Raw genomic sequence first — 21202 nt, 5'->3', positions numbered from 1 at the left:
ATATATTTCCAATTTCTTGAATTTGAGAAATTACATAGGTTTATTCTCCATGACAAGTGCATGTATTACTCCTGGGGGAATTCTGCACCACTGCACAATGCAGAATTTGTGCAGCATTACTGTTCTGCGCAGAATTTAATTTCCCCTGAAGAATTGGTGCTGCAGAGTTTCTGGCCACCACTAGGGGCAGCTGGACCCAGCAGAGCCCAGCTCTCAAGCACAGGACACTGCCACGGGGAGAGGGAGGGTGAACTGGAGGGTTCTTAGCAGGTGTGGTTCCCAGCAAGTCCTGAAGGAAGGAGGTGGCATGCAGGAAACTTCATAAAAGCCCAGGACCCAACATCAGGCTGTTTCTCTCTCTGGATGCCTTGGCTCTGGGGGATAGGAGATGCAGGTGTCTGGGCTGGGCGGAGTGCCCCACAGCTGGGCTCCTGTGGGTAGGAGGTATGGGTGTCTCAGATGGAGAGGTAGAGTTTTACCCCAAGATATGTCCAGCTGGCACATGTGACACACCCAGACTGAGACGCCGCACAAAAGCATAGCAGAGAAACAGGAACTGGGTTGTCCTATGGTATTCTCTACTTCTGAGGGAATTTTTTGTTGTTGTCTGTATTGTTACAGACACATTTGCTGACGGTATTTTGAAATAAATTACCAAAATAATTGAAACTGGTGTGATTATGTTATGTTATTTTGACAAATAAAAATGCAGAATTTTAAAATTTTTCGCACAGAATTCCTCCAACAGTAACATACAAATCAGTGGAATTTTAACTCTGAAGGGAAAGCATACACCATATGACCTAAATAAATGCAATTTTAGAAGACAATAATAGTTGAAAAATGAGTATGGAAGATATACGTGTATGTACATGCATGTTTTCACATGCACAGTATTTCTTGTGTTTTTCAAACATTATTAGCTTTCACGTTTAGCCATGCATTCTCAGGTATTAATCATGTCAGTTCCTGAGTAGAAATTATTAATATATTTATACATTTATAAAATGGCTGTACTCTAGTATCTGGGTGCTATGCAATACTTAAAGAAAAAAAAATAGATAAATTTTGGAATCCACCTAACACATGACTCAAAAATAATCCACACCCTGATCTTTTAATGGGACATTCTTGCTCTGATAGTGACTGGTGACATTTCTAAACTAGTTAAAAACCTGATTAAATAAAAATGCCTTCCACTGTGCCCTGAACATTACCAAAGTCCATTTTAGGCAGACTGTCACATGGGGCAGGTTTGAAAGTGAGGGCACAAAACTAAGAATGCTTGGCCACAGGTACTATAAAGCAGGAACTCAGGCATGGGCAACAAGAGCAACACAGCAGATCTCAGCTACAACGAAACACACAAGGAGGGCCCTACAGCATTATGAAGATCATAATTAATATTCTGATTGTACCCAGACACAAACAGGTATGCAGAGCACTGGTGTTATCTGTTCATAGTAAGCCACCCCATCTGAGAGGAATGCAACATTTTGCACTATCTGCTTTTCAAGGGCAGCTATTTATCTAATATTATGCAGTATTTATTCACTATATTGAATCCCTGTGTAACTCAAATAATCCCAGATATGAAGCAGAACTCAACAAGAAATAATGTAGATGCTTTTGATACATTGTGACCTCTCCTTTCATTATTTAAATAAAATGTTTTCACCTTGTCTGCCTACAAATAATTCCTAAAACATTGTTGTTGTTGAATGATTTATTATAGGAAACTCATTCATACATTCAATATATGACATTTTAAATCACATATAGGTTTTCAATTTTAAGAAACAAAATGAGTTTCACATTTTGACATGATTTAGAGCACCTGACAGTATCTCATCATATTGTATTACCATTACGGATGGGTAAAATGATTTGCTCCAAAAGCTGATGTCAACACTGGAAGAGAGGCAGAAGCCTCCTCAAAACAAGAAGGAGTGGTGGGGGAAAAGTGGAGGAAGAATGTCCTCAAAAGATCTGGATAAGGATATCTGAATTAAACTCTGAAGAACTTTGGCTCACCATCACTAGTATAGATCAAGGTCTGGCTTCCTATCTCTAAGGGTGCTGGAACATGTTTATTGTGGGGATGCTGAGAGCCACGGAACCAAACTGTAAACTTGTATATAATGGAAAGCACTTCAAGTCAGGAGGTGCTGCAGCACCCCCCGCAGCCCGAGTTCCAGCACTTATGCCCAACTCTGGTCAAAACTACAGTTCTGGACAGGGCTTGTCCAATACCTGTAGAAGCATCTGTTGAATTAATCTTCTATGATTGGAAGCATCTGAAAGTGTAAATATTAATTCATCTACTAGAGTTGTTGAATGAATCTGTACAAGATTGGAAAATAAAGGCCTTTGTGATCCCTGCGATGATCTTTTTTAGAAATGGTCAGCAGGATGTATGGAATAGGATCAGTGCCTGGAAAAAAATCGCAAGCAAGCATGTACAGTATAGCTCCATGTCAGTGTCTGTAAAAGGTTCCTTAATAGTCACACGTTGGGGGCATAAGCACTGAGCGGCACAAGCGCATAAGCTACTGCTGTAGTAACCACTCCACACATGCATATTGTGTTAAGTGAGCAGGGGACCTGCTTTCCGCCTAGACGTTAATATTTTCTGCTCTTTTCTCACTATCTTCCCTATTACACTTTTTGAACAAAGAGCCCACTTCTCAAAGGATGGCCCAAGTGCCCGAACAAGTACTGCCTTGCTCACAAACAATGTGGCTCTGTTGCAGAAGCAGGGAAAATAAGCTATTTGTTATTTTTTTTTTTTAAAAAAAGTCTTCTGGGTAATTGGAGAAGAACAGCGCTCTTGCCAAAACTTATTTAAAAAAAACAATTAATGTCTGCTGATCATTGCTGCTATACCACAGCCACATCAGTATCACACAACTCAGTGAAGATGTAAGCATTAGTGCTACGTTCTTTAAAAAAAAAAAAAAAAAAAAAAAAAAGATACAGGCGGTTTGAAAATTGGCCTCAGACACATTTATTTATATTGTATGCAATAGTATGCGGCTGGATGACCCTCATTTACACAAGTGTAAATCAAAAATAAATCCAGTGAAGTCAATTGAGTTACATCTCTGTAAAATCAATCAGGCCCTTTTTGTGTGTATACTGTAAAATGTATGCGCATACTGATTTTGCTTTCTTCTAAGTTTGTCACAAAACTAAACCTGGTATGTCCAGGTGACCTTGACGTCCACTTTATCTTGGACCATAAGTACGAGTACTTTACATTAAAAAAAAAAAAAAAGAAAAACTAAACTTTACTGTAGGTGAAATGAAAAATTTCAGAACCTATTTTACCTTCTGCATTGCCAGAACAAGAATGGAAAATTTATGTACACCAACAGCAAATACAAGTTGACAATGTGAGACAGGAATTAAAAAAGCTAAACTTCTCTTGGATAAATGGATGTGTTCAGACTCATTTGTTTAGAAATCTACTTGTGTTTATATTTCAGTACTGGCACAAATCTATGACAGATTGAGTGAATAAATGACGAACAATGCCCTGCTTTCTTTTTCTTCTTACCTCCCTCACAAAATGCTGACACCAACAGATAAACCAAGGTAGCAGCAGAGCCCTGCCAGTTTATCAATATTCTTTGGTTTCACAGTTACTCTCTTTTCAATTTTAAGTGATGAATTTCAGCTTCCAGATTACCTAGAAGCCAAGTGTAAATGAATAACAAGTGGGGGAAAATCCATCAATAAAACTGTCCTTCTAGTCTGTAGACTGTACAGAGTAATATTTCACAAGGGGGGCTGCACATCAACTCAGACATTCACACTGAAAATACTCTCCAGTACCATGTGTCAAAATATTTTTGTACAAGGTATAACTTTCACTTTGGGCACCCATAGGATGCACTGAGCCAAAATGCAGGCCATAAGCCAAATGTGACGAATAGTGTTTTACAGTAATAGCCACTCTCTATATCAATATGTGGGTGCAGTCTGTGGAGACTACAGGTCTCAGCATACAACACTTCATCTTCAGTAGACAAGGAGCATTGCATGGTGGGATTTAGTTTCCACAGGCCATACTTGTAAATAAATACTAGGATAGCTTCAAGATAGTATATTTTATGTAAATTAGGTGTATCCTGTGGGCTAATGTGGCCATTTGGATAAGGTTTAGCTAGCCCTGAGCTACATTCACTTATGATCAGATTCATTCATGGTGAAACTCCACTGGCTTCAATGAAATTATGAATTTTGCTCACAAGTTTTGTTTGATGAACAAATATTTTTGTTATAACAAGCAAAACAAAACCTTTTGAATTCATCTCTAACATTCCAGTTACCTCCAGTTTAATTAGTTTTTCACCTCATGTACAAGCAAACATTACATCTGTAAAGAGAAATTCTACATACAGAACTGACAAACAGGCACTGTGATTACAGATATTATATAGAGGGTTTTGCTTTGTTTTAACCTCTCTTCAGACCCACCCCGTGGAAGAAGCAAGGGGGTTAACCTTAAGATTTACCGCTCTTCATTAAAGGAGCAGAGATCCCATGTCTTTGCTCCCGCTCTATCATCCATTGCTCAGTACCCAAACCCTTCTCCTTGGGAATGCAGCTGTAGTGTACCTATGCTGCCAGAGCTTTCCTTGCTCCATCTCCCCCGGGACTCCCAAAAAGGGGATGGTGGTGATTACTTTGTGAAGGGGGCACAGATAGCTTAGGGCAGCCACAAACATCATTACCAGATTTGAGGATTCACTAGTGTTTGGGGAAGATCTTGTGAAGCCCACCTATCCCAGCCCTCCTCCTGCTTATCTCCTCCTCATTCATAGATTCCTGACCTCATGAAGGGAGCAGTGTGGGGTACAATGCAGAGGTGAATGTAACTGCATAGGTGGCTGACATTCCCTTCTGCAAAGGAAAGCACAGAGAGGTACTCTCCTTGAGTAGATTTCAGAGATAAGACGACCATAACATTTGTCCCAGTTGGACTGGAGTTTAAATTGGGGACCCTAAAGTAGTTTTCAAACCCAAAGTCTTGAGATGGGATGTCAAGAATCATGCTGTGACTAGGTAAGCCCTCAGGCAGAATGATAAATCAGCAGATTCCTTGCATGTATTTTATCTGTGATCACAGACACCCATAAGTACAGTCGCCAACTAAGTAACACACACAAGAAAAAATAATTGAGTGACAAAGAATCATCATCAAGGTGTTTTATTTAGTTGGCAACTTGACAAATCAAGGAGATGAAATTATTAAAGAGCAATTTCCCTATTTTTATCTCTGAATTCCTACTGAAATTAGTTGGTACATATAGTAACTGAAAAATGTTTAAAATGTAAAAGGTTAAATTCAGTATAACATCAGTAGAAATGAAGGTTTTTGTGATCCCCAGAATAGAAGTAAAACTGATTTTGAAATTTCTGGATAGAATAATTGCTTTAGGATTGTATTTCTTAGTTTATATGTAATACATTGTTGAGGCAACAACAATTTGGAAGTCAAATCCTATTGAGGAAAATAGAAAAGAGTAGAAACTCTGGAAAGTCAAGGATAAAAATATAATCAGGAAGGCCAAAAAAGAATTTGAAGACCAACCAGCAAAAGACACAAAAACGAAAGCAAACATTTTTTTTTAATACATGAGAAGCAGGAAGCCTGCCAAACAATCAGTGGGGCCACTGGATGATTGAGGTGTTAAAAGAGCACTCAAGGAAGACGAGGCTGTTGCAGAAAAGCTAAATTAATTCTTTGCATCAAAAAAGATATATTAGAATTGGAAAAAGTACAGAGAAGGGCAACAAAAATGATTAGGGGTATGGAACAGCCTCCATATGAAAAGAGATTAAAAAGACTGGGAATGTTCATCTTAGAAAAGAGACAACTATGGTGACATGATAGAGGGCTATAAAATCATGAATGATGTGCAGAAAGTAAATAAGGAAGTGTTATTTACCCCTTCAAACAACACAAGAACCAGGGGTTATTCAATGAAATTAGTAGGCAGAAGGTTTTAAACAAACATAAGGAAGTACTTCTTCACACAGTGCACAGTCAACCTGTGGAACTCACTGTCAAGGGATGTTATGAAGGCCAAAAGTGTAACTAAATTAAAAAAAATTAGATAAGTTCATGGAGAACAGGTCTATCAATGGCTATTAGCTAAAGTCAGGGACGCAAGCTCATTCTCTGGATGTCCTTAAACCTTCAACTGCAAGAAGCTGTGACTGGACGACAGGAGACTGGTTACTCGATGATTGCCCTGTTCTGTTTATTCATTCATTCCCTCAGAAACATCTGGCACAAGCTGCTGTCAGAAGACAGGATACTGGGCTAGATGGACCATTGATCTGAGGCAGTATGGCCATCCTTATGTTCATAACAGGAAGATAGTTACAAACTCTGACTCTAAGGGTTCAAAAAGGGGTGGGAGGAAAAGGAACAGTGTCTGTGGAAAGCTATACAGAAGGAAGGCTCAGGGAGACAAACAATCTCCAAGGTCTCATCACAGAGTTCTCCCCATATTCTTTCATCATACTGATCAGGGTTGCCAACTTTCTACTGGCACAAAACCGAACACCTTTGCTCTACCCCTCCTCTGAGGCCCTGCCCCACCCCTTCTCCGAGGCCCCACCCCACTCACTCCATTCCCCCCGCCCCCCGTCACTCGCTCTCCCCACCCTCACTCACTCACTCATTTTCACCAGGCTGGCTCAGGTGTTGGGGTACAGGAGGAAGTGAGGGCTCCAGGTGGGGCTGTGGGCTCCAGGGTAGGGCCAGAAATGAGGAGTTCAGGGTGCAGGAGGGGGCTGCGGGCAGAGGCAGTGGGTTGGGATGCAAAAGGGGGTGAGGGCTGTGGCTAGGGATGCAGGCTCTGGGGTGGGGCCAGGGATGAGGAATTTGGGGTGCAGGAGGGGACTCCAGGCTGAGGCAGGGGCTTGGGGTGTGGAAGGATGTACGGGCTGTGGGCTGGGAGTACGGGTTCCAGGGTGAGGCCAGAAATGAGGGGTTCAGGGTGTGGGAGGGGGCTCCAGGCTGGGGAACAGGGTTGGGGTGCAGGGATTGGGGGGTGAGGGCTCTGGCTAGCGATGAGTGGTTTGGGGTGCAGGAGGGTACTCTGGACTGGGATCGAGGGGTTCGAGGGAGGGAGGGGGATCAGAGCTGGGGCAGGGGTTTGGGGCACGAGAGGGGAGCAGGGGTGCTGGCTCCGAGAGGCGCTTACCTCAAGCAGCGGCATGCCCCCCCTCTGACTCCTATGCAGAGATGCGGCCAAGGCGCTGCCCCCGCAGCTCCCATTGGCCCCATTTCCTGGCCAATGGGAGCTGCAGAGCTGGCACTTGGGGTGGGGGCAAAGTGCAGAGCCCCCTGGATGCCCCTACGTGTAGGAGCCAGGGAGGGACATGCCACTGCTTCCAGGAGCCGTGCAGAGCCACAGCAGGCAGGTAGCTTGCCTTGGCCCTGCTGCACAATCAACCAGCCTTTTAGCGGCCTGGTCAGCAGTGCTGATATGCTGGAAAATAGTGATATGCTGGAAAGGGCCCTTGGGAAGCCTTTGCTAAAATTCTGTCACAAAACTGAAAGGAGGGCTGGAGTTAGTTCTTGGTGTTTAATGGATTCCCACCCTCTCTGGTTTATGCCAAATCACCCGTACCAGTGATAAACACCCTCAGGTTCATAAAAATATGTCTAAAGAGCAAATACTATGTCTTCAGAGTGCAACAAGTAGCAGGTATTTTCCAAAACTTTTCTCATGGAGGGTACTTTCTCCTGCATCAGGTCTCTGGCATCTTTCATAAACATTTAATTCCATTTAAAGAAAACACTATACTCTTAAAGAATGACATTCTCTATAAGAAGTTTTCCAAAAGGCATATCTTCTATTTGTCAATTATTTCAAGCTATACAGGCACACATTTACTTGCAAAAATGAAGGCTCCAGTCCTGAAGACCTTAATTTCAATGGGATTTCTGCCTGGGTTAATACTGTGTAAAAGCTTCAGGTGTACACCCCAAAAATACTTATATCCAATAAACTTCACTATTTAATCTAAGCTGTAAGCATTAATTACTATTTTTATTATCAACCCATTCAAAAAAGAACTTTTCCTATGTTCTAAGAGCTTCTGCCAAAGTTTAAAAATACAGTCAGTCAAAACAAAACCCAGCAGCAGTCCACAACAATAACAGTCAGCCTCTAAAGCAGTTCCTCTCCCACACAACATCCTTTCCCACAGATATTGGCCCAGTCTGGTCTCTGCCTCTCAAAATGCCAGCATCATCAATCCAAGCATTCTAAAATCTTGATTCAGGCCTCCAAAATCATGACATTGTTTTTAACCCAATGAGGTTTAAAAAAGAAATAGTACTTTTTATTTGCCTTGCTTTTGAGGGTACACTTTAGGGTACACTTGGGTCATGTTTCCAAACCATCATGAGGGTTAAAACCTTACTTTTAAAAAAATGAACACTGAGCTATTCAGCGCACATAACTCTAGGAGGTGTGACCTTAATAAAAATATCATGACACTCATGATAAAATAGTGAGAACTGGCAACCCTGAATAGACAGGCCTTGTGGTCAGCAAATCTGGGGTATTTCAGATTAGGGGGAGTGGATTCCAAAACTGAGGGTCGTTCAAGGATAACACCCTGCCATAAGGCCAGTACCAAATGGATGAGAAAGGCAATTTCTCAGGTAGGTAGATCTTGAGCCATTTAGGGCTTTATAGGTCATATATTTTTAAATACATCTACATGTCACAAACATCGTAAAATTTTACAAGCCATTTACTGTATTTCACTTTCAATAGATCCAACAGAAATGTTGATAATGGCTACAAATGTTTGTGCCCTCTGTTCAGTCTCACAACTGCTTAAAGGAGAACATCTTTATGACTTCACCATCAAATTACTCTGTGTTCATTTGCAGAACACCCACAGATCTATGAGCTCAAGAGAGGCACCATATTCATTTATTTTTAAAATGAACTCTCTTGAAAAAAAATGTTATATAGTCAAGACATTTCTTACTAACATCCCCTCTTGACTTCTGACACCTATTATTACTTGCACAGTTATGTGGATTTACAACTTTTCAACACTATGTGAAAAATACCCATTAGACTGACTTAGTGCTGCCTAGATAGCTATATATACAGTCAGTATATATACACAGGAGAGAGAGAGAGATGATGTCCAGTAGATTTCTTTTGCCAAAAGTTTTTACCTTTAAGGACAAAATTCCACAAGGGTTAAAAAATTGTTTTTAAAAGGGTACAGTATAAGTAACCTTTGTAATAATGAGGCCTATAAATGTTATGTCCTGTTCTGAGGAGTGAAATACCATCCTACAACTAGTGCCTTGTAAGGCTTTCTTTCCTAATCCATAATCACCATACAGTCATTGTTCCAAGAGTCAGCTTTGAACTTATTTTACTTATATGCTTCCCTGGCAGGAGATTAAAGGGCTTTCAGCCTTTTTAACTCCTCTTTATCCCCTTCACAAAGAGAACTGCTGAGACATGTCAAATGCTAGGTTTCAGAGTAGCAGCCGTGTTAGTCTGTATCCACAAAAAGAAAAGGAGTACTTGTGGCACCTTAGAGACTAACAAATCTATTTGAACATAAGCTTTCTGGTTCACTATAGACATTTTCATAGTAAAGTTGCTAACCCAAACAATAGGACTTTCCTCTAAAGGAGAGCACAGAACCCTGACATTAGATGGCAGTTTCAATGTGTCAGCAATCTAATTCTAACGATCACTTTTACAAGATGTTAGGGCTCTCTGCTCTAATGGAAGTGCTACCTTTTTGATAAATGTTAACCTGCTTTTCATTTCCTCGGTGGAGATTTACATTTCAAATGGAGTTTTTAATGAAGGATAATAAATAGAATGCACCCCATATAAAGATTTCCTCTCTAATCAATACATAATATTTCTTTTTAACCAATAAATGTGAATGTATCCTTTGCAAATTTATTAGGCAATTGCATGAAACAGGGTGTAGTTATTTTATTGTATTAATGATTTTAAAAATAATTATTGTTATTATAAAATGGCACTTTGTAATGATAAAATTTCTATTTTATAAGTTTAAAGACAAATTTAAATCCAAGAATTCCAGCTGTTATCTTGCTGTTGCTAAATGGCTATTATCATTTCTTTAAACTTAGGCCAGGTCTACACTACAAACTTACGTTGGTATAATTACATTGCTCAGGGGTGTGAAAAATCCACATCCTCGAGCAACACAGTTGTCCAAACTAACCCCTGGTATACACAGAGCTATGTCAATGGGAGGGCTTCTCCTGCTGATGTAGCTACTGCCTCTCACAGAGGTAGATTAACTACCCCGATGGAAGAAGCTCTCCCATCAGCATAGTAGCATCTTCACTGAAGTGCCGTTGTAGGGTTTTAAGTGTAGACCTGCCCTTAGTCTGAAACTCTGGACATTTGTGATAACAATGTGTGGCCCTACCTAAGGGCCCAGTCCTGCAAAGCAAAGTACATGTGTAGTCCCACTGAAGCTTTTGGGAGTACTCAGGCATGTGCACAAAGTTATTCATGTGCATTAGCCTTAAGGATCAAGATCTAAATCTCAGCACTCTCTACTCTTTACCAGATTCTTAGATAAACACTTCCAATTAGTAGGTCAAAATAAATTGACAAGTTAGTTTAGGCTGAAAAACAAACAAAAACTTTGAGCCAATTCTCACAAAATAAACAAAGCTATAACAATCTGTTCAGAAACTGATGAAACAGGTGGTGAATTGGAATATTCATCTCTGTTCTGATGCCTGATCTCCTGTGAGTGAGGAAGATTCAGCTATTTTCCTCTTCCCTCAGAAAAGAGACAACATAAAGATAGATCTTGAGAAATTTTCCAAAATAATTAACAATAGATCTCTGAGCTGGATCGTCTCCATCCCCTTTGTGTTCTTATTGTGCTACACTGCAGACTTCTTACTGCTAGATATTACTGAACATACCCTCTTCCAGATGTGAAAATGTAGATTATTAGCTGTAAACCAGATGCATGTTCTTACGAAGGCTGGTTCTTGTAAAGTAACCAAAGTGATCAAAGCAGGAAAGAAAATTAGATTGAAGTTTTTGTGTCATTATTATAACAACAACTGTGTGAAAGCAAAGATGTAAAATTGACAGGTTAGGAGAAAAAAAAATTCTGCCATTATGTAAAGTTTCAAAATGTTCAGTCACTTAGAGTTTCATTCTTTCATTTTGATTTTTGTGGGCTCCCCCTGCCTGCCACCCAGGAGCTCTCTGGAACTATTAAGAAGATTCTAGGAACTGCTCAGTCTGTTGGCTGCAATATTGATGTCAGACATCCTCATGATGTCATTGATGACATCAACAGTGGCACAACATAGTGCCCAGCTAGCTAAGACAGAAGCCAAGAAGAACTCTCAACATGAAAGCTGATGAAGATTTTTGTGACAATTATGAAACCTCAATAAAACCATAAGAGAACTGCACTGAGTTTCAGTATGATTGATTAATTAGTGTTGCCAAGTCTTGTGATTTTATCACAAATCTTGTGATATTTGGCATTTTTCTTTAACCCCCTGTTCCTGTACTCATTTGATTATGTGAGTCTCAGGGTTCTTTTTTAAGTTTCTAGCTCTCATGATTGTGGAGAGAAGCTTGAAAATATGAAGCATAAAAACCAGAAATTATATATATATATATTATTTTTAAGACAGATAATCTCATGATTTTTTAACTATTGGGATTTACAAAAATGTGATTTCAAAGTGAAAACATAAAGTAGCCCAGATATGCTTGAAACTGGGTCCAGGATCACTCGAAAAGCTTATGAACATCAGGCACACATTTTGTATTTCCGTATCGTAACACATCAGCCAATTTAAATCAAATTCAGTAAAACAATTTTTAGAGCCAAGAACTCAAAAAGGATGACAAATACTTTTGCTTTGGCAGTGTGTGCATGGAAAGAATACTGCAGTACTGCTGTAAAAACTAAAGAGATTCAGAGGCCAGTGTGAATATAAGGCTCAGATACATGACAAATTCTGAATGTGGACACTTCCTATGTCCTTACAAAGTTCAGGGGGGAAATTAATTACTCTGAGTTTTTTTCTAATCTTTTCTTGAAGCCTGAAGACTTGGATTTCAAGCTCTAATAACTTTGAAAAGCAATTAGCTGTATTAAATAAGGCAAGCAGATTAGTTTGTATTTGTTTATCACAACCCTTGTTTTTCCCTTGCTGTTTGCTGTTCCTTAGCAAATGTGAGTACACTCCTTCATTTACAATTACAAAGAAAGGACAGATGCTTTTCAAACAGGGATAATGGATTCTTAAGAGAGTTTCACAACAAAACCATAGCAGGGTGCTCAGTTGCAAGTCAGACCACTTCTGCAGTACAGCAACCATTTCTCTCCCCATCCTCCATTTTGTAAATATTAACTCTCACTAAAATCACAGTAGATAGTGAGATAACAGCAGGACTGTATGGCCCAGGACAAAGGCTAATCTGGATTAAAATGAGTAATGTGATTTACATAATGAGGGGCAACAAAGATGACAAAAATAGCCATTCAGTCTGCTGTACCTGTGAAGCATCTGAATACCTTGATTAACAGCTTTGAAACATCTTTTTAATCAAATCAAAACCAGGAACTAATTGAGACAGACAGAAAAATATATTGCACATACCTGGATTAGAGATAGATCCTCAAGATGTAACCTGAAGAGGTAATTTCTAGGGTGAAAAAGAAAAAGAAAGAAATTTTTTACTAGTGCTTTAAATAGCAGTAAAGCAATAATTTACTAAAAAGGTATGTGGTTAGAACAGGGCCTGGCATTCAAGGTTCTTGGCTTCTATTCTGAGCTCTGCCACTGACTCAGAGAGAGTCTTTAGGCTAAATATTAAGGACATTTCAAAATTTACTTCTAATTTTGGGCACCTATAGCCTGTTTTTTCAAAGCTGCTGAGTATTCACAAATCCAGGTGAATTGAAGTCCTATGACAAACAGACATCACATTTTTGAAGTCAGTGCAGTTGTGACCACCTATATCAGGACTGAAATTTTCATTTAAAAAAATATTTTCACACTATGCTTTTAACCTACAATAATGTTTATAATGAAAACATTATAAACTCAGTCAACTCCTTATGAAATTAAACAAGAGCAAATATGTGTGCCTCAGGGCTACCCTTTTATTTTATTTACTGAGTTGCTAAAGCACTTCCCATTTATCTATTGTTTAGTAAAAGCTAACAGCTTTACCTTGCCATGTGTTACCACCTAAAGCTCCTACTGAATTTGATGGGAATCGGGAATGGAACAAGATAAAGACATGGCTATAAGTCACTGTGTGTGAAATCACTAGAAAATATGAGATAGAGTTCTCAAGCAGATGAATTTGTATGACTGAATACAGAGCTTGAAAATTTCCAGCATGTGCTTGTACAAAGACTACGTTTTATAGCATAAATGAAATACAGGCAGTCCTCAGACTTATGGCACAATTAGTTCCTGAAAATTGCATCGTAAGTTGAAACGTCGTAACTCCCGAACCGCAAGCCACTCCATTCTATTACCCACACCCTAATATCTTAATTCTACAACTCCTAGTTAGAAAGATGCAGAATTAAATAATTCCCCATCCCTGAACAAACCAAATAATGCTACACTCTACACGTATATCTAGCTCAGTAGTTCCCATCCCTTTGGGTGGGTAATAACAAATTCCCCTATTTGTGACAGTTCTGCACCAGGACTCTGCCATTTCCCATTGCTGCATTTCCCTGTTTCTGATTGTTTTTTGCCTAATCCTTCTCTGTCTCCCTCCTTTTTCATCTACTTTTGCTTTACATTTTCACCCCCTATCCTCTACTTCTTTCCTCTCTTTCTCTACCTTTATGTGAAGTCTCTAGTTCTCAGTCTCTCTGCTTTCTCCCCCTTCTCCCTCTCTCGGTCATTCCCATCACCTTCTCTTTTCCTCTATCTCTTCCAGTTCCCTCCCTATTTTCTTCTCTTTCTTTCCTTTTCCCCCTCTCTCTCAATATAGCTCCCCTGTTTTGGTCTACTTTTTCTCTATTCCCTAGTGCAAAAGTTGGTACCAGGTGAAAAGTTTCTCCACGGACTATTCTCCAAAAGAAGCAAGTCTGCAGGCCCTTAGTTAAGGCTCTTCTCACGGCCATTAAGTGGCTAAAGGGCTAGATTTTCAAAAGGTATTTAGATACCTAAAGATACAGATAGACGCTAGTGGGATTTTAAAAGGTGCCTAAGCAGGTTAGGTGCCTAACTCCTATTGAAATCAATAAGAATTAGGTGCATAACCTACTTAGGTGCTTTTGAAAATCGTCATCATCGTCAGCTATCCCTCAATACAAGGATGACGTCTGACGGGATGAGAGGTTTCAGAGGAACAGCCGTGTTAGTCTGTATTCTGATGAATATCTGATGAAGTGAGCTGTAGCTCACGAAAGCTCATGCTCAAATAAATTGGTTAGTCTCTAAGGTGCCACAAGTACTCCTTTTCTTTTGACGGGATGAGAGTAACTCATGAGTCACTGATGAGAGTCACTGATGAGAGTAAAAATGGCTGAGAATTCAATCCGGGCTCTACAGGTTTTTCCACCTATATGAGAGGTGGTTGCTTGGAGAGAGCACAACTGCTGGCTGGGACGCTATATGCTTTCCCTTCCTCCTCTGCCATTTCTCAGCTTCTTGAGCAAGGACATTCTCTTCAAAACGGGCTGAGGCTTGATGTATGATGCAACGCCATTGCAGTCTATTGCCAGCCAGCTCTTCCCAATTCATGGCCTCCATTCTTAAGATACTTTCAGGGTGTCCTCTAGCATTTCCTCTGTCCCCCGCAAGTCCTCTTACCATGACTAAGTTGAGAAGAGATGACTTGCTTCAGAAGACGAGTATCAGTCATCCGCACACAATGACCAGCCCCGCAAAGTTGTTGTTTCATAATCTTCGCCTCAACACTGATGGTATTAGCTGAAGAGAGAATGGTGGCATTGGTGCGATGGTCTTCCCATCTGATATGGAGAATCTTCCTGCGGCAGTGTTGTTGGTATCACTCCGGACACTTAAAATGGCTTCAGTATGTCACCCATGTCTTGCACACACAAAGAAGAGTGGGGATGACTACTGCATTATAGACCGGGATCTTAGTTTACATCCGCAGATCTCCGTCAATGAAGACGTGATGAAGCAACTTTCTGAAGGATGAGCTGGCACAATGGATCCTATGTTTGATCTCCACATCTAGATTGGCTATCTGGGAGAGGTGGCTACCAACGTTTTCACCACTGATGACAATTTGTGAGAGAAGGGGGGAAACTTGTGCTGGGGCAGGCTGGTGGACCACTTTAGTCTTCCCAATGTTGAGGGAAAGTTCGAGGCTATGATAGTCACCTGAGAAAAGATCTAGGGTGGATTGCAAGTCAGCCTTGGTGTGCACGAGGATAGCACAGTCATCAGCATACTGAAGGTGGGTAATAACAGTCCTGGTGACCTTAATTTTAGAATGAAGATATCACAGGTTGAAGAGCTAGTCGTCCATGTGATACTCAATCCCTATTCCAGAAGAAAGGAAGTCATGAATAAGAAACAAGATCATGGGAAGACAGAAAAAAGGGTTGGGGCAGTAACACAGCACTACTTAACACCAGTACAGATGGTAAACTGGATGGTGGCAGTCATCCCATTATGAAGTAGCCTGAGAATGCAAATGAACTTCAATGAACAACCGAGCCTAGACAGCAACTTCCATAAGACTTCATGATTGATGGAATCAAAGGACTTAGTTAGGTCAATAAATGCCATAAACAATGGCTGGTGTTGTTCTCTACATTTCTCTTGGATCTGTTGAGAAACAAAAATCATGTCAGTGGATGTCCCAACATGGTCTGAAATCACATTGGGATTCCGGAAGGATGTCTTCTGCAAGATGGAGGAGACAGTTCAAAAGGATGCGAGTGAGGATCTTCCTAGCAATGGAGAGGAGGACAATGCCTCGGTAATTTCCACACATTGACTTGTCCGCTTTCTTTAAAATTGTCACATTATCATTCTTTAGGTCAGGTGGTCGTCTCCTTGAACTGTTACCTTGTTGTGGTGGAGAGGCTTGTGTATCCCAATGACCCTCAGAACTATGTTGTTCGGAGTCTTATAGTCCTGGGAGGGTCACTCTTGGCAAACAGTTCTGAAGTGAGGTTCCAAATGAAGTGCGGTCCAAACTTCAAGACCCCAACAGTGGAACAGGTGTGTTTGAGGACCTGTCAGTTCTCTGCAGCTGTGAAGGCAGGTGAGGGCAACAGTACGGAGACCTCCGTTTGTCATGGACGTCCCTGCCACCAAGTCCAGGGCTTCTTCCTTTCAAGTTTTGAGAGGTTGCTGCCAGTGCACCGCCTCCCCATGTTAAAATATTTCACACATGGACCTCTGCCAAGGGTGTTAACATCTCCTACTAACAAAGTCCTGAGGTGATGGATGAGTGGTGTGGGGAACAGGAGCAGTGATATCTGGAGTCCCTAGTCACAAATCTGCATGCAGGCAGCGGCCATGTGTTGGTCGTCTTGCATTTGGAATTTTGAGACAGAAATCGCAAAAGCGCAATTCCGTAGCTGCGCCCATGACTGAGCAGTCCTTTTCAGGATTACCTCTGCTCACCCTGAATGGGGGAGGGGCTAGAAAAGATGCCTTAAACATAGGCTTTCTCTTGCACACCCCGGCCTGATGGCCATGTCCAGGGGGATCACTCTACCTACAGTCGGAACATACAAAGCAAAGAAATGAAGTTCGCCAGTTGGAATATTTGCACTCTCATGGATTCCCCAAGCAATAACTGTCCTGAAAGAAGAACTGCCATAACAGCTAGCGAATTTGCAAGATATTATACTAATATTGCTGCCCTAAATGAGACCAGTCAGGCAGATGAAGGCCAAGTGAAAGAAGATGGAGGTGGCTATACCATATTTTGGAAAGGAAAGTCATCGAAGAGAGGCGTTAGTGTTAGTTTTGCCATCAAGAACAAGATTGCTAGCCAGTATTTAGAACTTCCTATGGGTATTAATGAATGTCTCATGACTTTTTGTCTTATGTTTGTTAACAATGAGTATGCAACGGTCATCAGTGTGTATGCTCCCACACTTGATGATGATGGAAGACAAAAAGGAGCAGTTTTACTGTGCTCTTGATGCAGTCCTGACTACCACAGAAAAGCAAGTAAAGTTTATCCTCATGGGTGACTTCAATGCAAGAGTTGGGTGACACACCGAACTCTGAAGGGGCACCACTGGAAAAGAAGGGGCAGGAAATGTCACGTCTAATGGCATTCTCCTCCTCAGCAAATGTGTGGAGCATGATTTGCCTATCACAAATGCCATCTTTAGACAGAGGGAGAAATATAAGACCACTTGGAACCACCCAAGTTCCGGACACAGGTATCTTGACTATGTCATCGTCAGAGCCTGTGATCGTACTGATGTCCATATATACAAGTTACAAGAGATATGGATGACTGCTAAACAGATCATCGTCTGGTCAGATCAATCATGAACATGTGGCTTGCACCACAACACAGTAAACAACTAAAAGGAATGCGGAAGAGATTTAACATCAGGGTACTTCAAAATCACACTAGTCATGAGACCTTTCAGCAACGCACTATCGAGAGGCTCTCTGACCTATCTGACAACATCAGTGATATCCAAACACACTGGGAGGTGATCAAGACCATTATTCACAAGGCATGTGCTGAAATCCACTGGATATTCCACTAACTACCATCAGCATATGTTTGATGAGAACAACAAGGAAATCCTAGCACTTGTTTATCAGAAGAGAAGCGCATTTTGCGCTTGGCAAAATAAAGCCTCTAGTCAGCAAAAACGAGAGACTTATCATTGGCTAAAAGCTGTAGTTCAAAAGAGGTTGTGTGACATCAAGAATCAGTGGTGGCAAGCAAAGGCCATGGAAATCCCGAGCTTCGCTGATCAACATAACATGAGCTTTTTTCAAGTAACAAAAGCCATCTATGAGCCAAGTTCATGAGGCACAGCCCCTCTGTGATCTCAGGACAGCTCCCCCCTTCTTAAGTACAATGTAGTTCTTAAGCAACATTGGAAGAAAACAAACAAGAAATTCCCTCATGTGGAATTAGATTGATGCCCTCCCCCCCCCCCCCCCCCGGGTCATCATTTAAATTCATAGCACAGAACACGACAGGAAAGAGATCAGGAACAGTCAGCATGGATTCACCAAGGGAAGGTCATGCCTGACTAATCTAATCGCCTTCTATGATGAGATTACTGGTTCTGTGGATGAAGGGAAAGCAGTGGATGTATTGTTTCTTGACTTTAGCAAAGCTTTCGACACGGTCTCCCACAGTATTCTTGTCAGCAAGTTAAAGAAGTATGGGCTGGATGAATGCACTATAAGGTGGGTAGAAAGTTGGCTAGATTGTCGGGCTCAACGGGTAGTGATCAATGGCTCCATGTCTAGTTGGCAGCCGGTATCAAGTGGAGTGCCCCAAGGATCGGTCCTGGGGCCGGTTTTGTTCAATATCTTCATAAATGATCTGGAGGATGGTGTAGATTGCACTCTCAGCAAATTTGCGGATGATACTAAACTAGGAGGAGTGGTAGATATGGTGGCAGGTAGGGATAGGATACAGAGGGACCTAGATAAATTAGAGGATTGGGCCAAAAGAAATCTGATGAGGTTCAACAAGGACAAGTGCAGAGTCCTGCACTTAGGACGGAAGAATCCCATGCACTGCTACAGACTAGGGACCGAATGGCTAGGCAGCAGTTCTGCGGAAAAGGACCTAGGGGTGACAGTGGATGAGAAGCTGGATATGAGTCAACAGTGTGCCCTTGTTGCCACGAAGGCCAATGGCATTTTGGAATGTATAAGTAGGGGCATAGCCAGCAGATCGAGGGACGTGATCGTTCCCCTCTATTCGACATTGGTGAGGCCTCATCTGGAGTACTGTGTCTAGTTTTGGGCCCCACACTACAAGAAGGATGTGGATAAATTGGAGAGAGTCCAGCGAAGGGCAACAAAAATGATTAGGGGTCTGGAATACATGACTTATGAGGAGAGGCTGAGGGAACTGGGATTGTTTAGTCTGCAGAAGAGAAGAATGAGGGGGGGATTTGATAGCTGCTTTCAACTATCTGAGAGGTGGTTCCAAAGAGGATGGTTCTAGACTATTCTCAGTGGTAGAAGATGACAGGACAAGGAGTAATGGTCTCAAGTTGCAGTGGGGGAGGTTTAGGTTGGATATTAGGAAAAACTTTTTCACTAGGAGGGTGGTGAAACACTGGAATGCGTTACCTAGGGAGGTGGTAGAATCTCCTTCCTTAGAAGTTTTTAAGGTCAGGCTTGACAAAGCTCTGGCTGGGATGATTTAATTGGGGATTGGTCCTGCTTTGAGCAGGGGGTTGGACTAGATGACCTCCTGAGGTCCCTTCCAACCCTGATATTCTATGATTCTATGAACACTTGAACTAATAAAATGACTGGTAGCAGTAGAAGGCTGTTATCCTTCATGTGGACCTTCCAATAGAGAGGGAGGGGGATACACACTTTGCCAGTGGATTTCATAGATATTTGGTAACAGGAGAAGAATGTTCAGATTCAGGACTCCTGAGTTCAAGTCCAGGTTTTGATAAACATAAACCCTTCTACCACTGTGCCCCCAGCCAGTCTGTCCCTTTCTGCTTCTATGTAGCTCTCTCATCTTCCAGCTCTTTCTCCCCACCCCCAATCGGTTGGATTGATATCAGATTGGAGGGAGGTCTCAACTGTGGATACATGGGAATGTGTTCTGGATCCAATGTTGTTTAACATCCGTATTAATGACCTGGATGTAGGTATAAAGAGCATGCTGATCAAGTCCGCAGATGACACAAAGCTAGGTGGGAACCTACACTTTGGAGGATAGAGCTAAAATTCAGAGGGATCTTGATAAGTTAGAGAACTGAGCTATAGACAACAAAATGAAACTCAACAAAAACAAATATAAGGTGCTATGCTTAGGGAAGGAAAACCAAATGCACAAATACGGAACAAGGAAAAACTGGCTTGGCAGCAGCACTGCTGAGAAGAATCTGGGAGTTGTGATGGATCACAACCTCAACATGAGTCAGCAATGCAATGGAATTACAAAAAAAAGCAAATGCAATTTTAGGTTGCATTAACAGAGGCATAGAAGGCAAGTCACAGGAGGTTACAGTATCGCTCTTCTCAGTGATTAGGCTTCAGATGGAGTACTGTATCCAATTTTGGTCATCAATGAATAGAAAGGATGCAGAGAAACTGCAAAAGATCCAGAGGTGAGTGACAAAGATGATGAAAGGGATGGAATGCAAGCCATATGAGCAAAGACTGAAGGAACTAGATATGTTTACTTTGGAAAAGAGGAGTTTAAGGGAGGATATAATGGCAGTCTTCAGATACTTGAAAGGCTACTATGAAAAAAATGGAAAAAAGTTGTCCTGCCCTCTCCAGCAAAAGAGAACAAGAGGCAATGGGTTCAAACTACAGCATAGGAGATTTAGATCAAATCTCAGGAAAAAAATTCTAACTCTAAGAACAGCAGGACAACAGAACACACTGCCTAGGGAAGTCGTGGAAGCTCTTTCCATGGAGGTTTTCAAAAGGAGGCTGGATAGCCACGTGTCTTGGATGGTTTAGATACAACAAATCTTGCATCTTGGCAGGGGTTGGACTAGATGACCCTTGCAGTTCCTTCTAACCCTATGATTCTACGCCTTTCTATGCCTTTCACTCTGCTTCTATCCACCTGCCCCATCCCTTAGCTCTTGGTCCTCCCCCAACTCGGGTCATCCACACCCTCTGCTCTGATCCACCATCATCTGGCTTTGCTTCCTCAGCCCCAACTCTGGTTCCTGGTCTGCTCTCCTAACTGCTTCCCTACCTCTCCCTTGCTTCTGATCTCAGCTCTTGGGCCTGGTACACCAGTGTTCAGGAAAGTCCTGCTCAGCGCCTGAAGCCTTTGGCTGGAGCATTCCCAGCATATAAGGACTCTTGGAGATTTTAGCTGCCAAACTGCAAACAAGTCTCTACTGAGTACATTCAAATTAGATTTTTCAGAGGCTTGGCCAAGTATGGGCAGTTTTCAGTTCTCAGAAACTAGGAGAAACTTAAACAAAAAACAAAAAAAAA

At 41.5% G+C, this 21202-nt stretch overlaps 1 protein-coding gene across 1 annotated transcript in view; it reads right to left on the bottom strand.

Moving 5' to 3' along the window:
• The window catches only part of SEMA5A (semaphorin 5A), a 657104-nt gene that overhangs the window by 359308 nt on the left and 276594 nt on the right, over positions 1 to 21202 (bottom strand). Inside the window, exon 4 of the mRNA XM_048839567.2 lies at positions 12698 to 12743. Within this exon, the coding sequence (XP_048695524.2) occupies positions 12698 to 12743 (46 nt within the window). The remainder of the gene's footprint in view (positions 1 to 12697; positions 12744 to 21202) is intronic.

This window comes from Caretta caretta, chromosome 2, assembly GCF_965140235.1.
Source record: "Caretta caretta isolate rCarCar2 chromosome 2, rCarCar1.hap1, whole genome shotgun sequence".
Lineage (NCBI taxonomy): Eukaryota > Metazoa > Chordata > Testudines > Cheloniidae > Caretta > Caretta caretta.
Note: the sequence above shows the minus strand (reverse complement) of the source record. Positions and strands in the feature narration are given on the sequence as shown.